At 32.4% G+C, this 19747-nt stretch overlaps 4 protein-coding genes across 9 annotated transcripts; 3 read left to right on the forward strand and 1 right to left on the reverse strand.

Moving 5' to 3' along the window:
- Positions 1-1383: 1383 nt before the first annotated feature.
- Positions 1384-6104, forward strand: LOC132911655 (serine protease snake-like). Its single transcript, XM_060968425.1, has 6 exons — positions 1384-1564; positions 2570-2827; positions 2933-3197; positions 3528-3793; positions 3952-4106; positions 5894-6104. Exons 1-6 carry the CDS (start codon positions 1483-1485, stop codon positions 6062-6064), a joined length of 1197 nt encoding a protein of 398 aa, XP_060824408.1. The 5' UTR covers positions 1384-1482; the 3' UTR covers positions 6065-6104.
- Positions 6105-6358: 254 nt separating this feature from the next.
- On the forward strand, positions 6359-8700 carry LOC132911654 (uncharacterized). Its single transcript, XM_060968423.1, has 4 exons — positions 6359-6462; positions 7050-7194; positions 7264-7510; positions 7580-8700. The coding sequence occupies exons 2-4, from the start codon at positions 7055-7057 to the stop codon at positions 8231-8233; spliced, it is 1041 nt and encodes a 346-aa protein (XP_060824406.1). The 5' UTR covers positions 6359-6462; positions 7050-7054; the 3' UTR covers positions 8234-8700.
- On the reverse strand, positions 8441-11432 carry LOC132911656 (interleukin enhancer-binding factor 2). 3 transcript variants are annotated; one of them, XM_060968428.1, is made up of 4 exons: positions 11314-11432; positions 9757-10063; positions 9115-9679; positions 8441-8972 (listed from the first exon to the last, which is right to left on the reverse strand). In XM_060968428.1, exons 2-4 carry the CDS (start codon positions 10054-10056, stop codon positions 8686-8688), a joined length of 1152 nt encoding a protein of 383 aa, XP_060824411.1. In that variant the 5' UTR covers positions 10057-10063; positions 11314-11432; the 3' UTR covers positions 8441-8685. The 3 variants fall into 3 exon arrangements, with proteins under 3 accessions (XP_060824411.1, XP_060824409.1, XP_060824410.1); XM_060968426.1 differs by lacking the exon at positions 11314-11432 and adding an exon at positions 11115-11227; XM_060968427.1 differs by lacking the exon at positions 11314-11432 and adding an exon at positions 10345-10495.
- LOC132911634 (uncharacterized) lies at positions 11082-19708 on the forward strand. Of its 4 annotated transcripts, none has more exons than XM_060968363.1 (10): positions 11082-11214; positions 11277-11788; positions 11876-11943; positions 12020-12248; positions 12318-12443; positions 12545-14328; positions 14395-17430; positions 17514-17640; positions 19276-19421; positions 19498-19708. In XM_060968363.1, the coding sequence occupies exons 1-10, from the start codon at positions 11153-11155 to the stop codon at positions 19699-19701; spliced, it is 6294 nt and encodes a 2097-aa protein (XP_060824346.1). In that variant the 5' UTR covers positions 11082-11152; the 3' UTR covers positions 19702-19708. The 4 variants fall into 4 exon arrangements, with proteins under 4 accessions (XP_060824346.1, XP_060824347.1, XP_060824349.1 ...); XM_060968364.1 differs by having other exon boundaries at positions 11879-11943; XM_060968366.1 differs by lacking the exon at positions 19276-19421 and having other exon boundaries at positions 19498-19666.
- Positions 19709-19747: the final 39 nt, after the last annotated feature.

The following is a 19747-nucleotide window of genomic DNA, read 5'->3' on the forward strand; positions in this document are numbered from 1 at the left end:
ATGCTTTGTCGTCATTGTTTTCCAAGTATCGTGTTTTATTTATGTTCGTTTCCAGCTACTTGTTATACATTATCGGTAGAAGCGTGCGAAAAAATATCGCTTAGGATCGGATCGAGTTGTTCAAAATATTTTTGGATATTTTGGATATGGGGGATTCCCGAGAATTTTAAGATTCTCGAGAAAGTCGGGTCCTCGACAATTTAAAAATTATGTAGCAAAGAATATGCAGCAAAAATAACAACGAAACATGTGTTAGATATAACATTTTATCATAAAATATAATTAATAATAATAAGAATAATAAGAATTAGGTTTAGAAGAAAATAACTATCTTTTTATTTAAGAAAATAGTAGCTCTATAAAATAAATAATTTGTGAATCTAACCGTCGAATTTCCTTCGGTTAGCAGATTAAGTATTATGTAACATATATTAAATATAATAATTAATGATAAAAGAATAATCATTTATTAATATTACATTATATACAGCATTTTAGATATAGATTGGATTGGATCGAATTAACATCTTTTAATATTATTGCACTGAACGCATTTGCGCTTTTTGTATATCTACATTTCCTATATTATTCGTAGTGTAATTATATCAGTAATGCACTTGTTTCAAATGTGTCGATGGTATCGTCTACAAGAACAATTAAAACTGGACATAACACGCGCAATCACAGTTTCCTCCAGAGAAGTTGTCACACGAGTTAAAAATGAAGAATGATTATTGCATTAGCGACGTACGACGCGTATATCATGTCCCGCTCAAAATGATTCATTTTAATTACAAAATTATAGATGAAGCAGGTTACAATATTTACAATCGTCCTTTATCGATCACTCTTCCCAATCATCATAATTACATACATTTAGTGATAGAATATCATGACCCGATTAAATTAATTTTCAAAAGCCAATACGCAATAATAAAACCGGCGTTTATGCTTGTCAAACCATATAGAATTATTTTGTTACTTTGCACGCTCCTCAGATATCCGAATTTTTAAACTGTAAGTTAAATCAACAGATATTAACAGAACCAACGTTTCAGTAGCAAATATATATAAATAGACAATTTTTAATGGACAATTGAACACTGACGATTCCACAAAGTAGAAGCGAGTAGAATTTTGTAAAATTCACATACCGTTACCATTTGTAAATCGTGCAATGGGTTCGGATATTTTACTACGAACTGAAAAATATTCCTAGTGTCGTTGATCATCTTATATTGAAAGGAAATTGATCGAATACAAAGATTTTAGTTTACCTCGTTTAACCAGTTTGTGAACTTTTTAGTATGTATTCGAGAAGAATTATGGATCGTTTGCTCGTCCCACTACCAACTATGATAGAGATATGGAGGGGCATACAAAAACGACGGACAAAGGAAGACCCGAAGCAGTCGTCGAATGGAGACAAGTGTAGAATTCGAAGGCTACGAAGTGGAATAAGATTGTGCGCAAAGTACGACGATGCGATTATCAACGCGAACATCGATAATATTTTTCTCAGTTCTTTTGTGCGGTTCGATATCCTGTAATGCACAGTATGAAGGTAAAAAGATGCTTTCTCTCAGACAGCAAAACGAAAGATTAATAAGATTAGATCGATAAAAATAACAGGATATAACAATAAAAGCTTGTTACACAGCGATTCACGAAAATATTCAAACATTTACCATAGAAAACTTTTATGAACGTATTATGCGAGACCAATCTGAAAAATATATAAAGAAGATATCCTCGTAAGTAAGTCTTTATTCAAACATTTTAAACATAATTCTGATAAAGATGATTTCGTTAAATAATGTGCAAATTATGCAGTAACCTGTATGAAGTTTAATATAAAACATGCAATAAATATTCTATAATTTCTATATGCATTCTCAGGTTCGTTTCAATTTTTACCAATATAATCATTACAGTTTTAATGAAATGATAAATATTCATGACATATTTCTATATATATTTTCGTGAACCACTGTATGCTATTTCTATATTTCGCGCTTCAATGATATTTATAATATAACATTTGAACGTAAAACTTTTAAGAAATGTTTAAACCGACTTATTGTTATCTTCCCGTTCTGACTGGAAGCTTAAACATCATTAACACAATGCTAGAATAGTCGTATAATTGAGAAAATTTTTACGACGATAAAGAGTCTCGAATATTAATTAAAAGCGGAAGAAAGTTCTGTCAGGTCACGAGTATAAATATACTTGTACATTTATTTGAGAACCTGTTTCAGCTGCGTATAATTACGAATAAAGATTATGAAAAAGTAGGAAGAATATGGAATAACATTTTTACGTAGCTTAGTTTTTGAAAAAATCAAGTTTGATTATTTTTAATTAACTTAGTAACATATGGAAAACTTTATTCTATATTTTCCTCTTATTTTTTCATAAGGAAACATCTCATGCTCGCTTGTACATTGTTGTTCGACCGAGCCCTGTAGGTAAATGCAGATAATCTTGTATATATAGATAAAGTCATTAAATTTTCTCGGACAGGATGTTTTCGTCTTTTTTATCTAACGTTCATAATTATTTTCAGGCGATTCATGCACTATCGATGGTTCTCCAGGTATTTGTATAGCCCTCTCTCCACAGAATTGTCCATCGGTTTATCAAGAATTATTGAAAGGGAGATCTCCATCTAGTTTATGTGGGTACAAAAATTTTGATCCGATCGTGTGTTGTCCAAAAAACACGCCTACAACTACAAATAAAATCACAAGCACAACCGAAAACATAACCCCGACTACAACAGATCGAGGATCAGTCGTTACCAAAGGGGCCAAGGCCAAAGCAAGTAGGTTTTCTTCTCTAAAATTTTTTCAATTTTATTAAGGAATTAAATTTCTCATTTTCGAGAAACTCAGTTTCTTCGACTCTTTTAAAACTCATGTTTTTGCAGTGTGTGAAAAATATGCCAAATCCGTGTATCAGCTCGTACCTTCGCCAACTTTAACAATTGACAGACCACTAATCAATATATCTGTATGCGCGATTAAAACTCGCAAGCTGATCGTCGGTGGTACAAAGGCTGAACCAAAGGAATTCCCGCATATGGCTGCGATTGGATTTGATACCGCCGATGGTATCGTTTGGCAATGCGGAGGCACGCTAATTTCCGAAAGATTCGTTCTAACAGCTGCACATTGTACCTACAGTGTCTACGTGTAAGAATTTCAAATTTTATTCGAGTCATCCAAACTTCGACACCTTAAAATTCAATCTTGAACTTTCGCATGGAATAATCAAACTTGTTGTATCTCATGAGATATCGTTAGTCTTTAATATAGTAACGGAAGAATAACGATATATCATGTACTTTAGACCCAACAAGAAAAAGTATTAAAAACGAGAGAATAATGCGAATATCATTACTATAAAGTTATTTACGATAGAATAAGTCAGCGAGAAGATAATATATAAGAACTAATAAAATAAACAACAAAATAAAATAATATGCGCATGCCATTTAATTATTAAGATGTAATTCTTTATAGAGGTAGTGCACGCTGGGTACGATTAGGTGACTTAAACCTCGAGAGAACGGATGATGATGCGAGACCGGAAAATTACCGTATTATTGAACGGATAAAATATAATAAGTACCAGGGCCGATTCGCATATCATGATATCGCGCTACTAAAATTAGAAAAAGACGTGGAATTTAACGCGTGGATAAGACCCAGTTGCTTACCGTACTCTTTGCCGGATATTGGTACCGATGGTAAAGCAACTGCATCCGGATGGGGAAGAGTTGATTTTCGTAAGTACGATAGATCAAGGAATCTTTATTTACTTCAACTCTTCAACAGTGTAATTTAAGAAAGCCTCTATTCTGAATTCTTAGCCGTTTTATTACACTGTTAAAGGATTAATAAAATAACGTTCGATCTTTAATTTCAATCTTTAATTCTTTCCTAGTTGAGGACCCATCGAAAGATTTGTTGAAAGTTACCATTAATTTGATATCTCATCCGGTATGCAACAGATCATTCATGTACGAAAGTAAATTCATACGTGGTGTTGTGGATGAGTGGCAAATTTGTGCCGGTGACGTCGGAAAAGACACCTGTCAGGTAAAGATATAATAAAATTATATTTCAGAAATTTATATCTAGACCGCGGATATTTATACAAATTCAAATTTTTATTTTTATCGTTGACGAAGTAAAACGTAAATAGAACCTTAAATAGATTCTTTCATCCTTTAAAAATATTTATATTTTCGATATTTCCTATATTCTTGCATATTATGTATTGCATGATATTCTATTCTATATATTTGAGCATATTTATATTTTTCATAAATGCATAAACATTCGCAATCTATATATTTACAACGAATCACACAAGTATTCGTATCCTTATAATTATCGAATTCGACGATTTATTTAGACAGGTAACATTTTTATTATTTTTCTTGCGGATTACAAGAGATATGACGTCTTTGGTTTGCTTTTGCCATTATATATTCCTCTTATATTCGCAATTAGTCATTATCATATTACATATCACATTTCTGCTCCCTATTCATGATTTAACACAGTCATATTTTATTACCTACATTATACCACATCTTTAATACTAATTAATGACTATCTACATATATTGCGTAAATCTAAACTTGTTAACTTAGTCTATAATAAACTATTATCCTACTATGCCTTCTAACCCAATTAAATCTTTAAAATTTAATATTAACAGAACAAATTAACCACTAATTAATACTAATCAGTCTCTTCTTCGTCCTCTCGTTCCTCTCCTTTTTCTCTTTCATATTCTAACAGCTCCATCCATTTTTCTCCCTTTTCTTCTTCGCCTAGAATCCTTCCAACATGAGCTATGATATCGGTAACATCGGCAGCATCAGTTGATCGGTAACATTGTCAACATCAGTTGGTCGATAACATTGGCAACATTTGTTGGTCGATAACATTGGCAACATCAGTTGGTCGATAACTTTAGCAACGTCAGTTGGTCGATAACATTGGCAACGTTAGTTGGTCGATAACATTGGCAACATCAATTAGTCGATAACTTTGGCAACATCAGTTGGTCGATAACTTTGGCAAACTCAGTTGATCGATAACTTTGGCAAACTCAGTTGATCGATAACATTCTCTTTCTTACGCTTTCTTTCAAACCGCACTATCTGCAATTTCTATCCTCCTTGCTCATTCAATATTTGCCTTCTTTCATTTCATTACCTAATCTAAACTTGGCCAGCCTTCTCATCCTCTTTATGCTCCACCCTTGTATACTTTGGAACCTCCTCTTCTTTTATCCATCTATACTATTTATTATATCTTAACTTCTCTATTCGACCTTTCTAATTCCTCGTAATATCTTATCTTCTCTTTGTCATCTACTGTGACTCTATATCTCTTGTTAACATACAATAAATCCTATCATATCCTTTTTCCATCCTCCCCTTATTTTGGCCCCAACAACTTTTCCTCTACTTTCTTTCTAACATTCTTTTGGAAGCTCCCCACCTTCTTCCTATCTTTGCTTAATTTGCTCCCCACGCAAATTATACCTTGGCGTCCGTCAGTCCACCCCCAACGTTCATCACAAGAATCTTTTATGTATTCTTTCAATCTCTCTTTTCTCTTAATTCGATGATTTATTTAAATTTTCACTTGTGTAATAATAAATTACTATTTTTCGATAAACGATATATCAGTTAAGAAGGCCTAATTATTATACTATATATTCCTATTGGTAAGCATTGCACAGAATATATCGTTAAAAAATTCTAATCATTTATATTCAATAATTGCAAAGATACGAATACTTCCGTGACTTACTGTACGTCTATTCTACTTTACATTCTTCATAAAAATATTTATTCCATGTATAGGGTGACAGTGGGGGCCCTCTCGTCATCTTCAACAATGATTACGATTGCATGTACAGCGTAATCGGTATAACAAGCATTGGAAAATCTTGTGGTCACTCTGATCCCGGTGTATATACTCGCGTTCATCATTATATTTCCTGGATAGAAAACAAAGTTTGGCCAGACTCGTGACACAGAAGTACAATAAATGTAATGATACTTTTATGTTAAATTGTATCTCTATATTTTATTCTTTTATTTCATGATTTATCCTTCACTCCCCAATTTTGGGCCAAAGATTCCCTTCCCATGAAGGTTTGCAATTAAGTATCACTGTATATTTATGCTCTATATATATTTATTGCTTATATATTAAAGTTAGAAAATCAACAAAAGTATATTTATTATGTTTTTCTCTTGTGATCTTCGTACTGCAAGTAAAAATTTTAAAGAATATTCGGCATCGATCTTTAGACGCGCAAGCGCCACCCGGCAGATTTACCTAGTTTTCGTGACACCATATACGCGTGCGGTCGAAACCGAGGTGATCATCTATTTTCGTTTTCATCCAGAATTCCGAAGCTGCCGAGGTAAGGATCGTTGTTTTACAAATTCGTGACATAATGCAGCTATTGCATAACATAAATGAGAGAACCAATTCTTAACGTGAACGTAAATACTATCAAGGTTAAAAACCAATTGCACTGTGTTACTCCCAGTCTGAACGTAAATGACACCAGTACCACCTGTACCAGGGAAAAATATTCGTCAATTAAGAATTCATGATTTACATTTGTCGACACATATACAAACACAAAACACATAAAAATGTTTAAGATATGTATATTTCGTTCTGTATCGTTAGATGGATGATATTCTATTAGGTATGTCGTATTAATACGTTTCTGATTCATATATATAATTACATATATTCAGTTGAGGTATTAAACATATCGCACATGTATTTCAGAAGTAACGCAACTCAACAAATTTTTTAAGAAAGCGAGTGACTGTTTGTAGGCTTATAGAAAAATAACTAGCCTTTGTAATTCATCTTTAACGCGTGTTCTTCTGACATAGAGCTGGATTATTTGAAGTTACAACGCTTACGAAATACATATGCGATATATTAAAAAGTAATTGTATAAGTGAAAGAGATATTATGTACGTAGCACAGATTCAATGTCTGCCATTCTCGACGCATGTGGAAATGATACTGGATCCCCCTCGATATCAAAGGCTGAGGATAATCTATCCAACAGCGACGGACCACTGATTAGAGGCTGCATTCGTCAAAATAGTTGCAGTAGCGTTCAAATAAGGTATAAATGAACATTTCATATTGATAATCGAATTCGTAACACTTATAACAACAATGATAATACTTTTAGTTCCGAAAACATTAATCGAACAACAATCGTGTCATCCTATACCATGTCGGCATCCAACGAGAAGTTAATAAAACGACGGTATTGTTTGTGGACCTTAACTTTTATCCTCGCTATAATTGGACTTTGTAACCTTTTTCTAAACATCACCGTAATCGTTGTCCTACGAATCAGTCAAGGAATGGAAGCAATGGAAGTGATACCTGACGAGAATCTTGTAAAGTTTTATGGGAAAACCGACTTAGACAGGGTCAGATATTCGAATATACCAGAAATATTCTTGTAAGATTGTAATTAACGATATGTATTACATTCGTAGGTATGCTTACAATCAGGTGTTTGTCAGAGTTACGGAGACGAGCCGATGGAAATATCCGGTAACGAAGCTGGTGTGCAAATACGCGTGAATGTGAATAACCATAGAACAGACGATGAAACGCTTGCTAAAGTAACGATTTTGTCGAACGGTACCACTATGTCAAAAGTAGAATCTTTCGAAGTGAAAGACCCCAGAACCGGCACTATTTATTTCACTACCGATTTCCCCAATTTCGGATTACCTGCAGGAGTGAAGAAAATCGACGTAAAAATCGCAGAAACGCACAGAATCACGTCACCAGTTAACGAAAGTCTCACCGTAAATTCGGATGATCAAATTTCTATGCAAGGCGCAGAAGGCGCTAGCATGGAAAGCAAAGATATCGTTTGGAGCGCGGATACAGATATTTTTTTGAGAAGCGTCAACGGAAGCATTATCCTTGATGCCAAAGATGGTGTCTCTATCGATGTAGAAAACATACCAGTTGCACCACTGTTTCTGCAAAATCCATCTGGTCATGAACAATATAAAGTTTGCATTTGCATGCCACAAGGAAAACTCTTCAAAGTAGCAGTTCGTGCTGGTGTCAGCAGTCGATCAGTAAATTGTGCTCGTATCAATCGAAGTCCGGAAAACGATCCTTGCTTACGATAGGATCGAAGCATCTAGTTTTTTATTGCAATCTCGTTAACATATCCAACACTGCCAAGTGTACGAAATTGAAAAGGCAATAGCTAATTTGCTATTTAAATTATCGAATATTAGTGAAATATTTGAAGTAAATTAAGAAAAATATGTTTTCATGTGAATAAATTTAGAAAACATTTAGGGACTTAGATTATGCATTATACTAATAATAGATAGATATAATTCGGATTTTATTTGAAATGTCATATACAAATCTACACATTTCTCATCACGTAAAATTATCGGCACTATTCGTTAATAAAAAAATCATTTTTGAAATTCGTATGCAATACTGAATACATTAACTTTTCTATCAGATGATCAAGATCATGAATACATCATTATAGAAAATAGTACACAACTTTTGCCCTATAGTAGCAAGGACATTAAATGAAAACACAACTACAATGAATAAAAAGCTAAGCACTCTCTGTTATCATCTCTTCGTTACATTCTTCCATATCTTCTTGCTGCTCTTGTTCTGTAGGAGGTTCATATGCTTTGTCTAAAGGACTAGCAACTACACCACCTGCCCATACACTCATCTCTACAGCAAGTTTATTAGTACCCTCAAGTAATGGCCTGTAGCCTCCATGAGCTAACACACGTAATAGTGTCTGGGCTGTAAGGCATACCAAATCTTGTTGTTCTAATGTCATAGCTGTATGTACACGTATATTGCCACCCTCGCATGGATCGGAAATACCTTAATGAAACCATGATAGAATATTATATATAGAGTTTATAGAATTATTTCATTAATATATAGTAAAAATACTTGTAAATATGATGTAAGCCAGAAGGCGAAAGACAAGAATTATGATAAGTAATAATACAATGAATCTTACCAGCAGATCCTGGAAGAAAGAGTCCAGAAGCAAGTAACTGAAGTACTCTTTTATATGCCTGATTTATTGGTAATGCTTGTCTACTAGGATTATTCATTATAGCATTGTGTGCCAATAAATCTAACATCCAAGGAGATAATGGCTCTAGACCTTCAAATCTACTTCTCAAATCTCTAAGTAATCTTATTAGAACTTTTATACTGGAATGGTGAGCATTTTCCTCAAACCATCGAGAATGTCTGATTGCAGCAAGATGGCCTTGACATATCTTTACATCTAAATGCTGGTCTGATTCTAATTTTCTCAAGTTCTGATGTAGAGTAGTGATCAATACACGTACTGTGGCTTCATTATTAGCAATATCAAAACCACGCTCCGTGTGAGTCAGTCTGAAAATTTCTTTGGGATTAACACTCTTCAAGTCATTATTAACTTTTGTACCAAGTGCTTCAACTGCTGTCTTAGTAGGCAATGTTTTAAGAATCACAACAATATCAGCTACATTGTGACCCTTGATCATGGTTCCCTTCTTAAAGCTACCTACTTGTCTCACTTCTTCCAATTGCTATAAAACATTACTTTCATTGAATAAATAAAAATTACAAAATATGTAGTTGGATTATACAAAGAATTCATATTTACACAAGCTTCAAAACTGCCTGGAGCAACTATTAAATTATCCAGTACAGTCTGTAGTTTAGTCACTAGATTTAAAATGGAAGTTTGTTCCTTTGGTGTAGGACACATATCTGTATTCTTTTTTAACAGTGCCATTTGAAAATCTGACTCATCTGGTGCGGGTTTAACACGTGGAAATGCTGCTTCGCACAAAGTATAATCAAATGGATGGCGTGGAAGGAATTGTTTCCTAGGAAATCCCATTCCACGTCCCATACCACCTCTACCTCCTCTAATCATTCCACCTCGACCACCTCGTACCATATTATGTCTAAACATAGGAATAAAACCATTCAAAAGTATTCTAGAAACATTTATTACAACATATTAACATTTTGAAAAATGTCGATTTATCGATAAGAAGTAATTTATGGATCTACAAGTCGAATGGATAAATTAGTGTGACATAAATTAGTAACATAAATGAATTAATATAATAATTAAAATAAAAGAAATAACCTAACAACTTTTCGGTAATATCATGAACTAAATTTTAATTCAGCAATAATTATCTGAAGTTTGGGCTTTTATGATAGAATGTGTTACACTTACCAAAAAATAGAAATATAAGTTTAAAATAATGTTATTTTACACTTTTATCAGTAAAATTTCAATTTTTCAATTAGACACTTACGACACTTAGAGTAACCGCAAACCAAGCAACATAGAATATATTGAAGTTTTCATTATAAACTTAGTATACCAAGATACTCTACTCTAATGTTACACGAGCCATCTAATATCTTTGGCGCCATCTAACTAAAATGATTCTCTACATTTCTTTGAATAATAGCAGATAATAACAAATAAATAAATAGAAAGTTATAAAATATTACTTTGTAAGAAATATGTAAAAACAATATTTGAAAATGCTAAATGGAAATTACACACAAAATGTATAGTTAAGTTGCTTTCAAGACAATGGCGATAATTGCTTAATATATCTCATTTTTTACACAAATTATATTTCTTCTCGTATCTCCTATCTTTTTTGTGTAACATTATTGAATAATTATTAAATTTAATTTTAGTAATTGTGTAATATCATTTATTTGCATTAATTAATAGGCAGCCAAAACTTTTTATAGTGTATGCAATGTATGAAATAAATTTTTAAAATTCCACACACGAATTTATACCAGGAAACGATTATAACAAAATTTTAACCACATATTCTATATGTAATTTGTAAATGTAGATATGTTCATTCCAAATCAAATATCACACATCAGATCAACACCAAACATCCATCATACATCCCATAAATTTACAAGTATAATAGTAACACAGCTCCAATGTAACTGAGAAAATAAGTAATATACTCTTTAATTATTATTGCCCTTTGCTTCATTTGGCCAGAATGTCCAAAGTTTCCCTGAGGTCAAAAACAACCAGCTCACGACTAAGATTACATCATAGAAGGTATACATGAAACAATCCTAATAAATATTGCAATAATACAATATCAACTTTTTATTATACAGAAAACAACATGCAAAAAAACTCATTTTGAAACCTTACGACTTTTGTTGTTCAGTTGACAATGTTGATCCATTAATGCAATATGACAGGCTAAGATCACTTTATAGATCACCATTGATGTCTCTACAAACAATAACTGAAAACCCAACTTTGAAACTACGAACAGAATTTACTAACTATATGGAACGTAAATTGAGAAGGAAAAGCCTTAAAAACAAACAATTTGATATAGGGGATCACAGACACAAAAATAAGAAAAATTTGCAGATTTCAGAAAGACTGAGGAAGTTGTATAAAGAAAAGAAATTACATAAACAACATAAATTAAAAGATACTGATGATGATTTTGAATTTGAAGATTTACATGATAAAAAGGTTACGTCTCTTCTTCAAAGACCATTGGAGTGGTATTTAGAAGATGAAATTATTGGAGCAAAAGATATTTTATGGGAACAGAAACAAAGAGCATACAATGAAAAAATGAATAAAAATGTTGAAATTGGAAAGCAAAAAAGTAAATATTTTAATTCTAATTTATTTAATAATCTTATAATTTCATTAATGTAATAAAATCTTAAGATATTATGATTTTCCTTTCTAGCAGAAAATATGTTAAAACAACAAACAGACATGTATCCACGATGGTATCAAGATTTTTCTATTAACCAAGTATAATATTCATCTTTTATTGATCAACTATAATATTAAACCACGATTAAAATATGAAATACTTCTAAATTTATAGATTAAAAATTTAAGGATATTACAGTGTATAATGCAGAAAGATTGTGAAGAAATGGTAACAGGACGTACTCAAAGAACCCTTATATCAATTGGAATTATATCTACATTTTTTACACTTACGTCAGATGTTATTAAAAGATTGCAAGAATCTTGTAACTGCAATGTAATCGAATTTTTAAGAGAAATTTATAAGATATTAACTGGAAATTATTTTGAAGAGGAAGGATACAGTATGCAGTATTTTCTTACTGTAAATTTTTTTATTACATCTTTACTTTAATTTTATTTTTAATTTTTAGAAAACTTTTATGATTGTAATGAAAGAATAATTTTATCAGCGATTGCATTCCTTACTTTACCAGAAGCTATTATAGAGCTTCATAAACGTTTACCCCCTGTAACAATGCCAGAATTTCCACCAAAACGTAACTTCTTCTATATTATATAAATTTATGTATTATTATATTTTAACATGTTACTATGTAATGTTATTAATTTATTATTCCATTACATATCATTTATATAGCTATTCCACCAACATTATCAATAAGGCAAAAGATGAAATCGCCTTATAAAGAAAGACTTTTTATACGAGCAGATTGGGCAACTTTTTACAATCACTTACAAGATTGGCAAGAACAATATCGATTAATACCAATTCCGAATATAATATTACCTCCCAAAAATTGTCTTTTAAATAATTATTCCAGTGCAAAAGTTAATGCTTATTACGAAAAAAACAAACACGGTAAAGTACAAAACGTTTCGGAAAATTATCAGTTAATTCAAATTAAAAATAATCCTTCTGTTCAAACAAAGCAACCACATAATATTTCTACCAAAACAAATCAGGAAAGAGATACTTCCATTAGTACAAAACAGAAAAAATATAGTTTTATTGATACGAAACAAAAGGATGATGTACCAGTCAGAATTAGGAGGAATAATCCATCTGGTAATTTTCCATACTCTTTTGAATTAAATCAAGATCAACGTAATTCTGTAGCGAACGAACTTACAGAAAATAACGAAAATGAAAAATTTAAGAGCCTAATAGGTAACGCGATCAGTACAAAACAAAGAATGCCACATAACTCACAAATATCTACTGGTCTTAATGTTTCACCCTTATATGGTGAAAATAGATTATTTGATTTTACAATCAATGGAATTAGCGAAAAACCAGGGCCTGTAGAATATAAAATATGTGGAGTTTTACAACCACCTCAATCAAATAAAAAATCTTGGCTTGGCGAGAAACATGCACATTACATAATATCTGGTGCTTCAGATGAACCACCAATTTGCCCTGTAACGTATGAAATGACTGGTGTTGCAAATGTAACACCCTCTAACAGCAACGAGAAATTCTTTGCAGTATTGAAACTTGGAGATGGACCTAAAAAGATTTATCCAAGTGGAAGGCAGAATTTATCTCGTCATTGGCAAGAATGGCTGCAAAATGTGGATGAAGAATTTCGGAAAATAGAAAGAGAGGCAAACAAAATGATAAAAAATATAGAAGCTATAACAAAATTAGTATTTCCAGATCCAACATGTGACAGTTGTTGTTCCTGTAGACAAACTAGAAAATCATACTTAAAAGCAAAAGAAACGAAAGCGCCTTATTTTGTGATAGATACTATAACTGAAGACGACAATAAAAAAAAATATATTGTAGGATCAATGGCAATGCATTCTCCTGCATTAACACCTCCAGAATCAACCGTGAATTTATTAGAAGTTATAGCTTCGGAAGATGTCCTTACTGACAACCTTATAATAAGTGGTGTCACAAATGAAACAGGTGAAACACAGTATTTTATTACTGGTTCTCAGAAAGAAGTAATACACATGCCAGCACGAGTTATAGAACGTCCACCACCTAGACCGCTTAGAAATGTTCCACCTTGTATATGTGCAATTCAACAAATATTTACTAAAGGCTTGTTTCCAAATGTAAGCCATGACAATATACCATGGACAAAAGAGGAAGGTTTGTGTTTTGGAAAAAAGTTTAGACCCCAAGAATTTCCTGCATATTCTTGTAAAAAGTATCCAGGTAATAAGTCATGTAGAAGAAGTCCATTTACACATGATATAAATAGATTAAAGAGAAGAGTTGAAATGGCAAAACAAAAGCAAGGAGATGAAGCTACAGGGAAGAAGAAAATGTATAGTATCGCAGATTTTCAACCATGTGGGGATGAACATGGTATGAATATTTGTGGAGGACCTTGGAATGCTTTGCATACTCTAACATCAGAAGAATTAAAAGAACAGGAAAGATTACGGAAAGAAATATTAAGAGTAGGTTTTATTTTTATAAATTTATTATGGAAATTACAATAATGTAATATAAAATTCATTATTTAGGGTCCTTCATGTGGAAAAAGACCTGGACAAGCTGTCTGTGAAGGTCCTTTTGGAGAACGAATACCATTAAAACCACAGCAAATATTTATAGAAGAAGAAATTCCAGGAGAAGACATTGAAGAAGAAGAAGAAGAAGTAGAAGGAGAGGAATTAATAAAGCCTCCTCCAGTTGAGGTAAAAGGAAAAGAAAAGGAACGCGACAAGAAGTGTCGCATGAGTCCAGAAGCTATAGAAGCTAGAAGACAAAGGGTAGTAGAGAAAAAGGTTAAAAAATTTGTTCCTGATCCGAGCTATCCTGGTTACGATGATCCATGGAATATATTTCGTACAGCACCATCGGAAAAAGAATCTGAAACTGATTTTAAAAAGTTATTAAAACTTAGCTCTCCAAAACCACCAAGTACGCCTGTACAATCTAAGGCATTGATGGACGAAATTGCAAAATCTGCACTACATGAAGATGTTTCTAAATCAGAGATAAGAAAAGATCACCCAATTGTAAAAGAGTCGAGAAAAATATCTCCTACACATCCTGCACGAAATACGTCAGAACAAATTTCGAAAAAACGAAATCGAGGAAAATTAAAAAGCGAAGAAAAAATAATTGAAAAAGGATTTAAAAAATCTGATAAGAAAGGATTTAAAAAAAGCCAGGAAAGAATGATTGAGACAAAATCAAAAAAGCTGGATAAAAATGTGATTAGAAAAAGCGAGGAAAGCAAAAAAAAATACAATCAAGTAATGAAACGTGATACAACAAAGGATAAGGTACAAGATCAAAGTACACCAAAATTAGTAAAAGATAAACACGATCAAAAGTTGAATATGAAATCTATAGGAAATCCTTCACCTCCTAAATATTTGGAAAAACTAAGCGATGGATCAAATCCGAAAAGATCTAATATTGGTAAAGAAACATCTGCTATTAAGTCTCAACAAAACATGCGTAATGTAAGTGAGGTTGATAAACGACATAAGAAAAGAATAAGTTCAAAGAAATTAAATCACAGATCTATTACATCATCAAACATAAAAAAGAAAACGATAAATAAACAGTTGAGTACGAGAAAGTCAGTAAGACGAGATAAAAAGAAAGATGTGATTAATCAAGATGTAGATCCTGAAACAGTTTATAGGAACAAGATAAATGAATTGAAAAATATGATGAAATCTTCTGAACTTTATCCATATGATATAAAACCAGCAGAGATCCCAGATGATCCTCCAGCAAAATGTCAACTAGAATATGAAGATTCAGAAACTACGATTGACACTATACAAGTTGAAGAAGATGGAGGTATACAGTTACCAACTAAAGGTCCTTGTGGTTGGAGGACGAAGTCAGAACAGCAATTACCAACAAAGAAAACTTTGATATATCTGACTGATCCAGATTATCCTCCAGAAACAGTATCAGTAAGGCCAGGTGGAAAACCATGTATTTGTCGGGACAATAGAGCAAAAAAGAAAATATTATTATATAATATCGGAGGACTTATAGGTGGAAAGAAAAATGGTGAAGAAAAGAAGTTATTAAGAAAAAAGAAGGACGAAGACAAAAAGATGCAAGTTATTGATGGAGTCATTTATTATACTCCACCACCAAGTCCTCGTAGAAGCAATGAATATGTACCCGAATATGATCTTTATGAATCTCCATATGATATGTGTCTTACGCAACGTAAAGACCGAAATCTTAAATTTATCGATCAATATGGTAGACCGAAAATATCTGAAGTTTCAAAAAACAGAGAATCTTGCGGTTGTAACGAATACGTAGAAACATATGGTATTCAAACTATAGATGAAAATGAAAAGAAAGCTCAATTGTTGAAAGAACTTGAATCCAGAGACAAGTTAATAACCGCGAAACCACCCAAAGACCGCTGGAATCTGGCGCTTAAAGATGTAGGCTTGATAGATTATTTCACACGATGCAGAGACAGTTTGCCTTGTTGGCTGAGATGTGCCAAATTTAATAAAGTTGGCTGTCCTATATCATATAGACAACTTAAAACAAAACGACCAGTATGTGAATGTAAGTATGAAAGAAAAATACTCGAACATAAGGAGGAAAAAGTGAAATGGAAGCAGCGTCAAAAACGATTGAAGTCTTTGAAAAAGCAACCGTATGTGAACATAGCTGACATTTCGAAACTATTGATACCAAATACAAAATTAATGATATCAGACGTAAAAAGAATTCCAAGAGAAGATGAATACATAGACGATATTAAATATTGTATAACTGGAGTTGCCGAAAACTATGACTATTTACCACCTAAACAAATAGTAGGTGGTATCCATATGGCTACACCTATTCAGACACCTGAACCAAGCGAACATGAGATATCATGTGTTTGTTTGCATCGACATTGGTCGCCTATGAAGATTACTCCTGGTCCATTACCAAAACCTGAAGAAATTTTACTTGCTGAAAAGAAATACAGACAAGAAGCTGTGAAAGAAGCGTTCCGCCAAATTTATGCTCCTCAATCAGCATATCACATACATAATGATCATAGTTGCAAAGAAAAATGTGGTGGATATCTTGAAATGGAAAATGACAAAAATACAGGAAAAGACAAACAAGCTGTACAGAATAACAGTCGTTATATAGCATCTCATTTACAAAAACCTGCTAGTATTAAAGAAAAATTAACAAATTCCGCTCGACATATTAAATCAAATATTGATGATCCTCAAATTAAAACTGAGATTAAAAATTTACCAATGCAAAAATCCTTTGTAACTAAAGCAAGAAGTTCGCATAAAGAAAATAAAGATACAAATGTGATAGGGCAAAAGACTTTTAAAAATAAGGTAAAGAGTTCACGTAAAGAAGATAGAGACTTCAAAATTGAAAGAAGAGATCAGAAATATGTAAATGTTTCTCAGAAACAACTACATAGAGAAACTAGAGGCGATATTCAAAATGATCCTATTGAATTAAATGTAGAGAATATAGATATTTGGGATAAAAAAACTGAAGAAGATTCTGATGATTCTAAATGTTATTTAATGGCTGTAGTGAAGGTAAAATATATAATTTTATTTTTTATACTTTGTATTTATTTGGATGATATATTATAATTTTGAAAATTCTTAAATGCGGTCAGATCGAATTAAAAAAAATGGCGGCAGAAGGATTTCTGTTTGCAAAACTACCCAAGTGTTTTTTAATGCCACAGTTGCAATATTGGTTGATGTATAGAAAAGGGCTCAGTTTTAGTGATGCGGCTAAAAGTAAGTAAAGTATTTTCACGTAATGTATCATATGCATATTATATTATAATATTCATATAATATTATAGGATTATTTATTCAGAAATATTAGAAATTAGGATTTCCAATGGTTTTTATCCTATATGATAAATTTACTGATAGATGGATCTATTTACAGTGAATTGAATAGGAAACGATGGTTATTTAACGTGAACTAAATACAATAATGTGATATAACTAGAACATCTAAATTGATAATTCTCAACTAAACTCTCTCAATTCAATTGTCGAGTCGCAACTAACTAACTCCTCACAACTCGAGTTTCAATTAACGAATCCTCACAACTCGACTCTCAATTAACTATTGCCGATTAATTCGTCTTTCTCCCTTAAGCATCCCTTTGTTGTCTTCTCATACCTTCACCACGTACGTATTCGTACGTAACCGTCCGCGATCATGGTCACTACGCGTTATTCCGCATGACTATTCGATTGAAGGACCTACGACACATTGATAGGCTGCTTGGTCCATTGAAGTTTCCTGACCCTTTCAGCCTGTCAGCACTTAGGCTTTCTCGCAACATTGTCTATAGTTCACCCGATATTTCTTAGGCAATTTTTCCACGATATTATAATAATATATAAATCTTTATAGGAGAATATTACTAGTAGTAATAGTAATACATTACTGATTCTAAGTGGTGTATTACTGCATTCTGATAATTGTACTATCAACCCTTTGCACTCGAGGACTTTTTCGGTTGGACGTAGCTGCTACTCCGGATGATTTAGCGTATACGTGACGCGTGTCTTACAGCTAGCGTAAAATGATTTTATATACAAATTAACTTACAAAAACATTATATTCTAATAATTTATATATATTTACATCTTTAAAAATATGATTTTGTAGTATTAATTTCTGTATTTTTTTTTTATGGTAATTTATAAAGCATTCACCAAGATGCATTCTTGAATATAATTGATCTCATTTTTCAACAGTTCAAAATCAAGTTCATCTTTATTTGAGCTAATTTTACTTACGAAAACCATTTCTTTAGGGTTTCTAAACTATAATACTTTTGTCATGATCGTCAAATTCGAACTAACGTTGGAGACGTTGTCAGAAACATAGTTTCGGAAAGATATGGGATTAAATATTTTATCTCCATTTTAAAGTCTAACACTTTACATTTCCTAATTTCGTAATAAATAAAGAGCTAAGGAACCAATTTGCGAACCAATATTTTACTTTCATCAATTTAAGATTTCGAAATCTAGCATAAACAGGGACTGTCGCCTCCCGCTCGCCATTGGATTTGCAGCACGGAACGCCGTGGTGACTGAGAATCGCCTCTCGTGTGCAAAGGGTTAAGAGCTTAGTACTGGTCAGTAATAACCTGGGAATAAACTGGGAATATACGGGGAATAAACTACTTACTGGTCATATTAGTGAATTACTGAGTAGTACTGGAACTAATATTGAGATCAAATTATTACTGGAGAAGAACTCACAACCAGTAGTTTTGGGTACTTCTTTAGCATTATACCTTTCAATACATTGCACTATTTTTTTTCTGTGAGAGATATTTCTTGCAAATGTTTGGAACCATCTTCAAAACAACGAATGAAAATTCCTTGTTATAATGTTTTTAGACAAATCAATACGCAACAGTATTAAAATGTGGAACACGTTAGATATGGGAGCCGCTAAATCTAAAATTGCTGTACCATCACTGAAAATGACAAAAATTCAACTTAGAAAATTAACTTATGATGATGCGCAAGAAATAAAAACAAAGGTTCCCTCTAACACAGTATAGATACAAAAAAGCGTTTAATTTCATTATTTATATCAAATATTTTATTCGTTTATAGATCGCGCTGAAAAAAGCTATATTCTATAGTCGAGTTCGTAAAGAACGGGTTTTATATTCACGATCGATGTGGAATTCGATGGAGTATGGAAAATTCCCATCGGTATCGTTCAAGCAAGCGTATTTTACTTATATGGCTAGCAAAGAAGGCGATGGTTATGTTTTTAAACCGTGGCTACCTTCCGAAGTACACGGAATGAATTAAAGAAAGTAAAATAAAAATATTCGCAGAAATTCATATTTAAATAATC

The sequence above is a fragment of the Bombus pascuorum genome, chromosome 11 (genome assembly GCF_905332965.1).
Source record: "Bombus pascuorum chromosome 11, iyBomPasc1.1, whole genome shotgun sequence".
NCBI lineage: Eukaryota > Metazoa > Arthropoda > Insecta > Hymenoptera > Apidae > Bombus > Bombus pascuorum.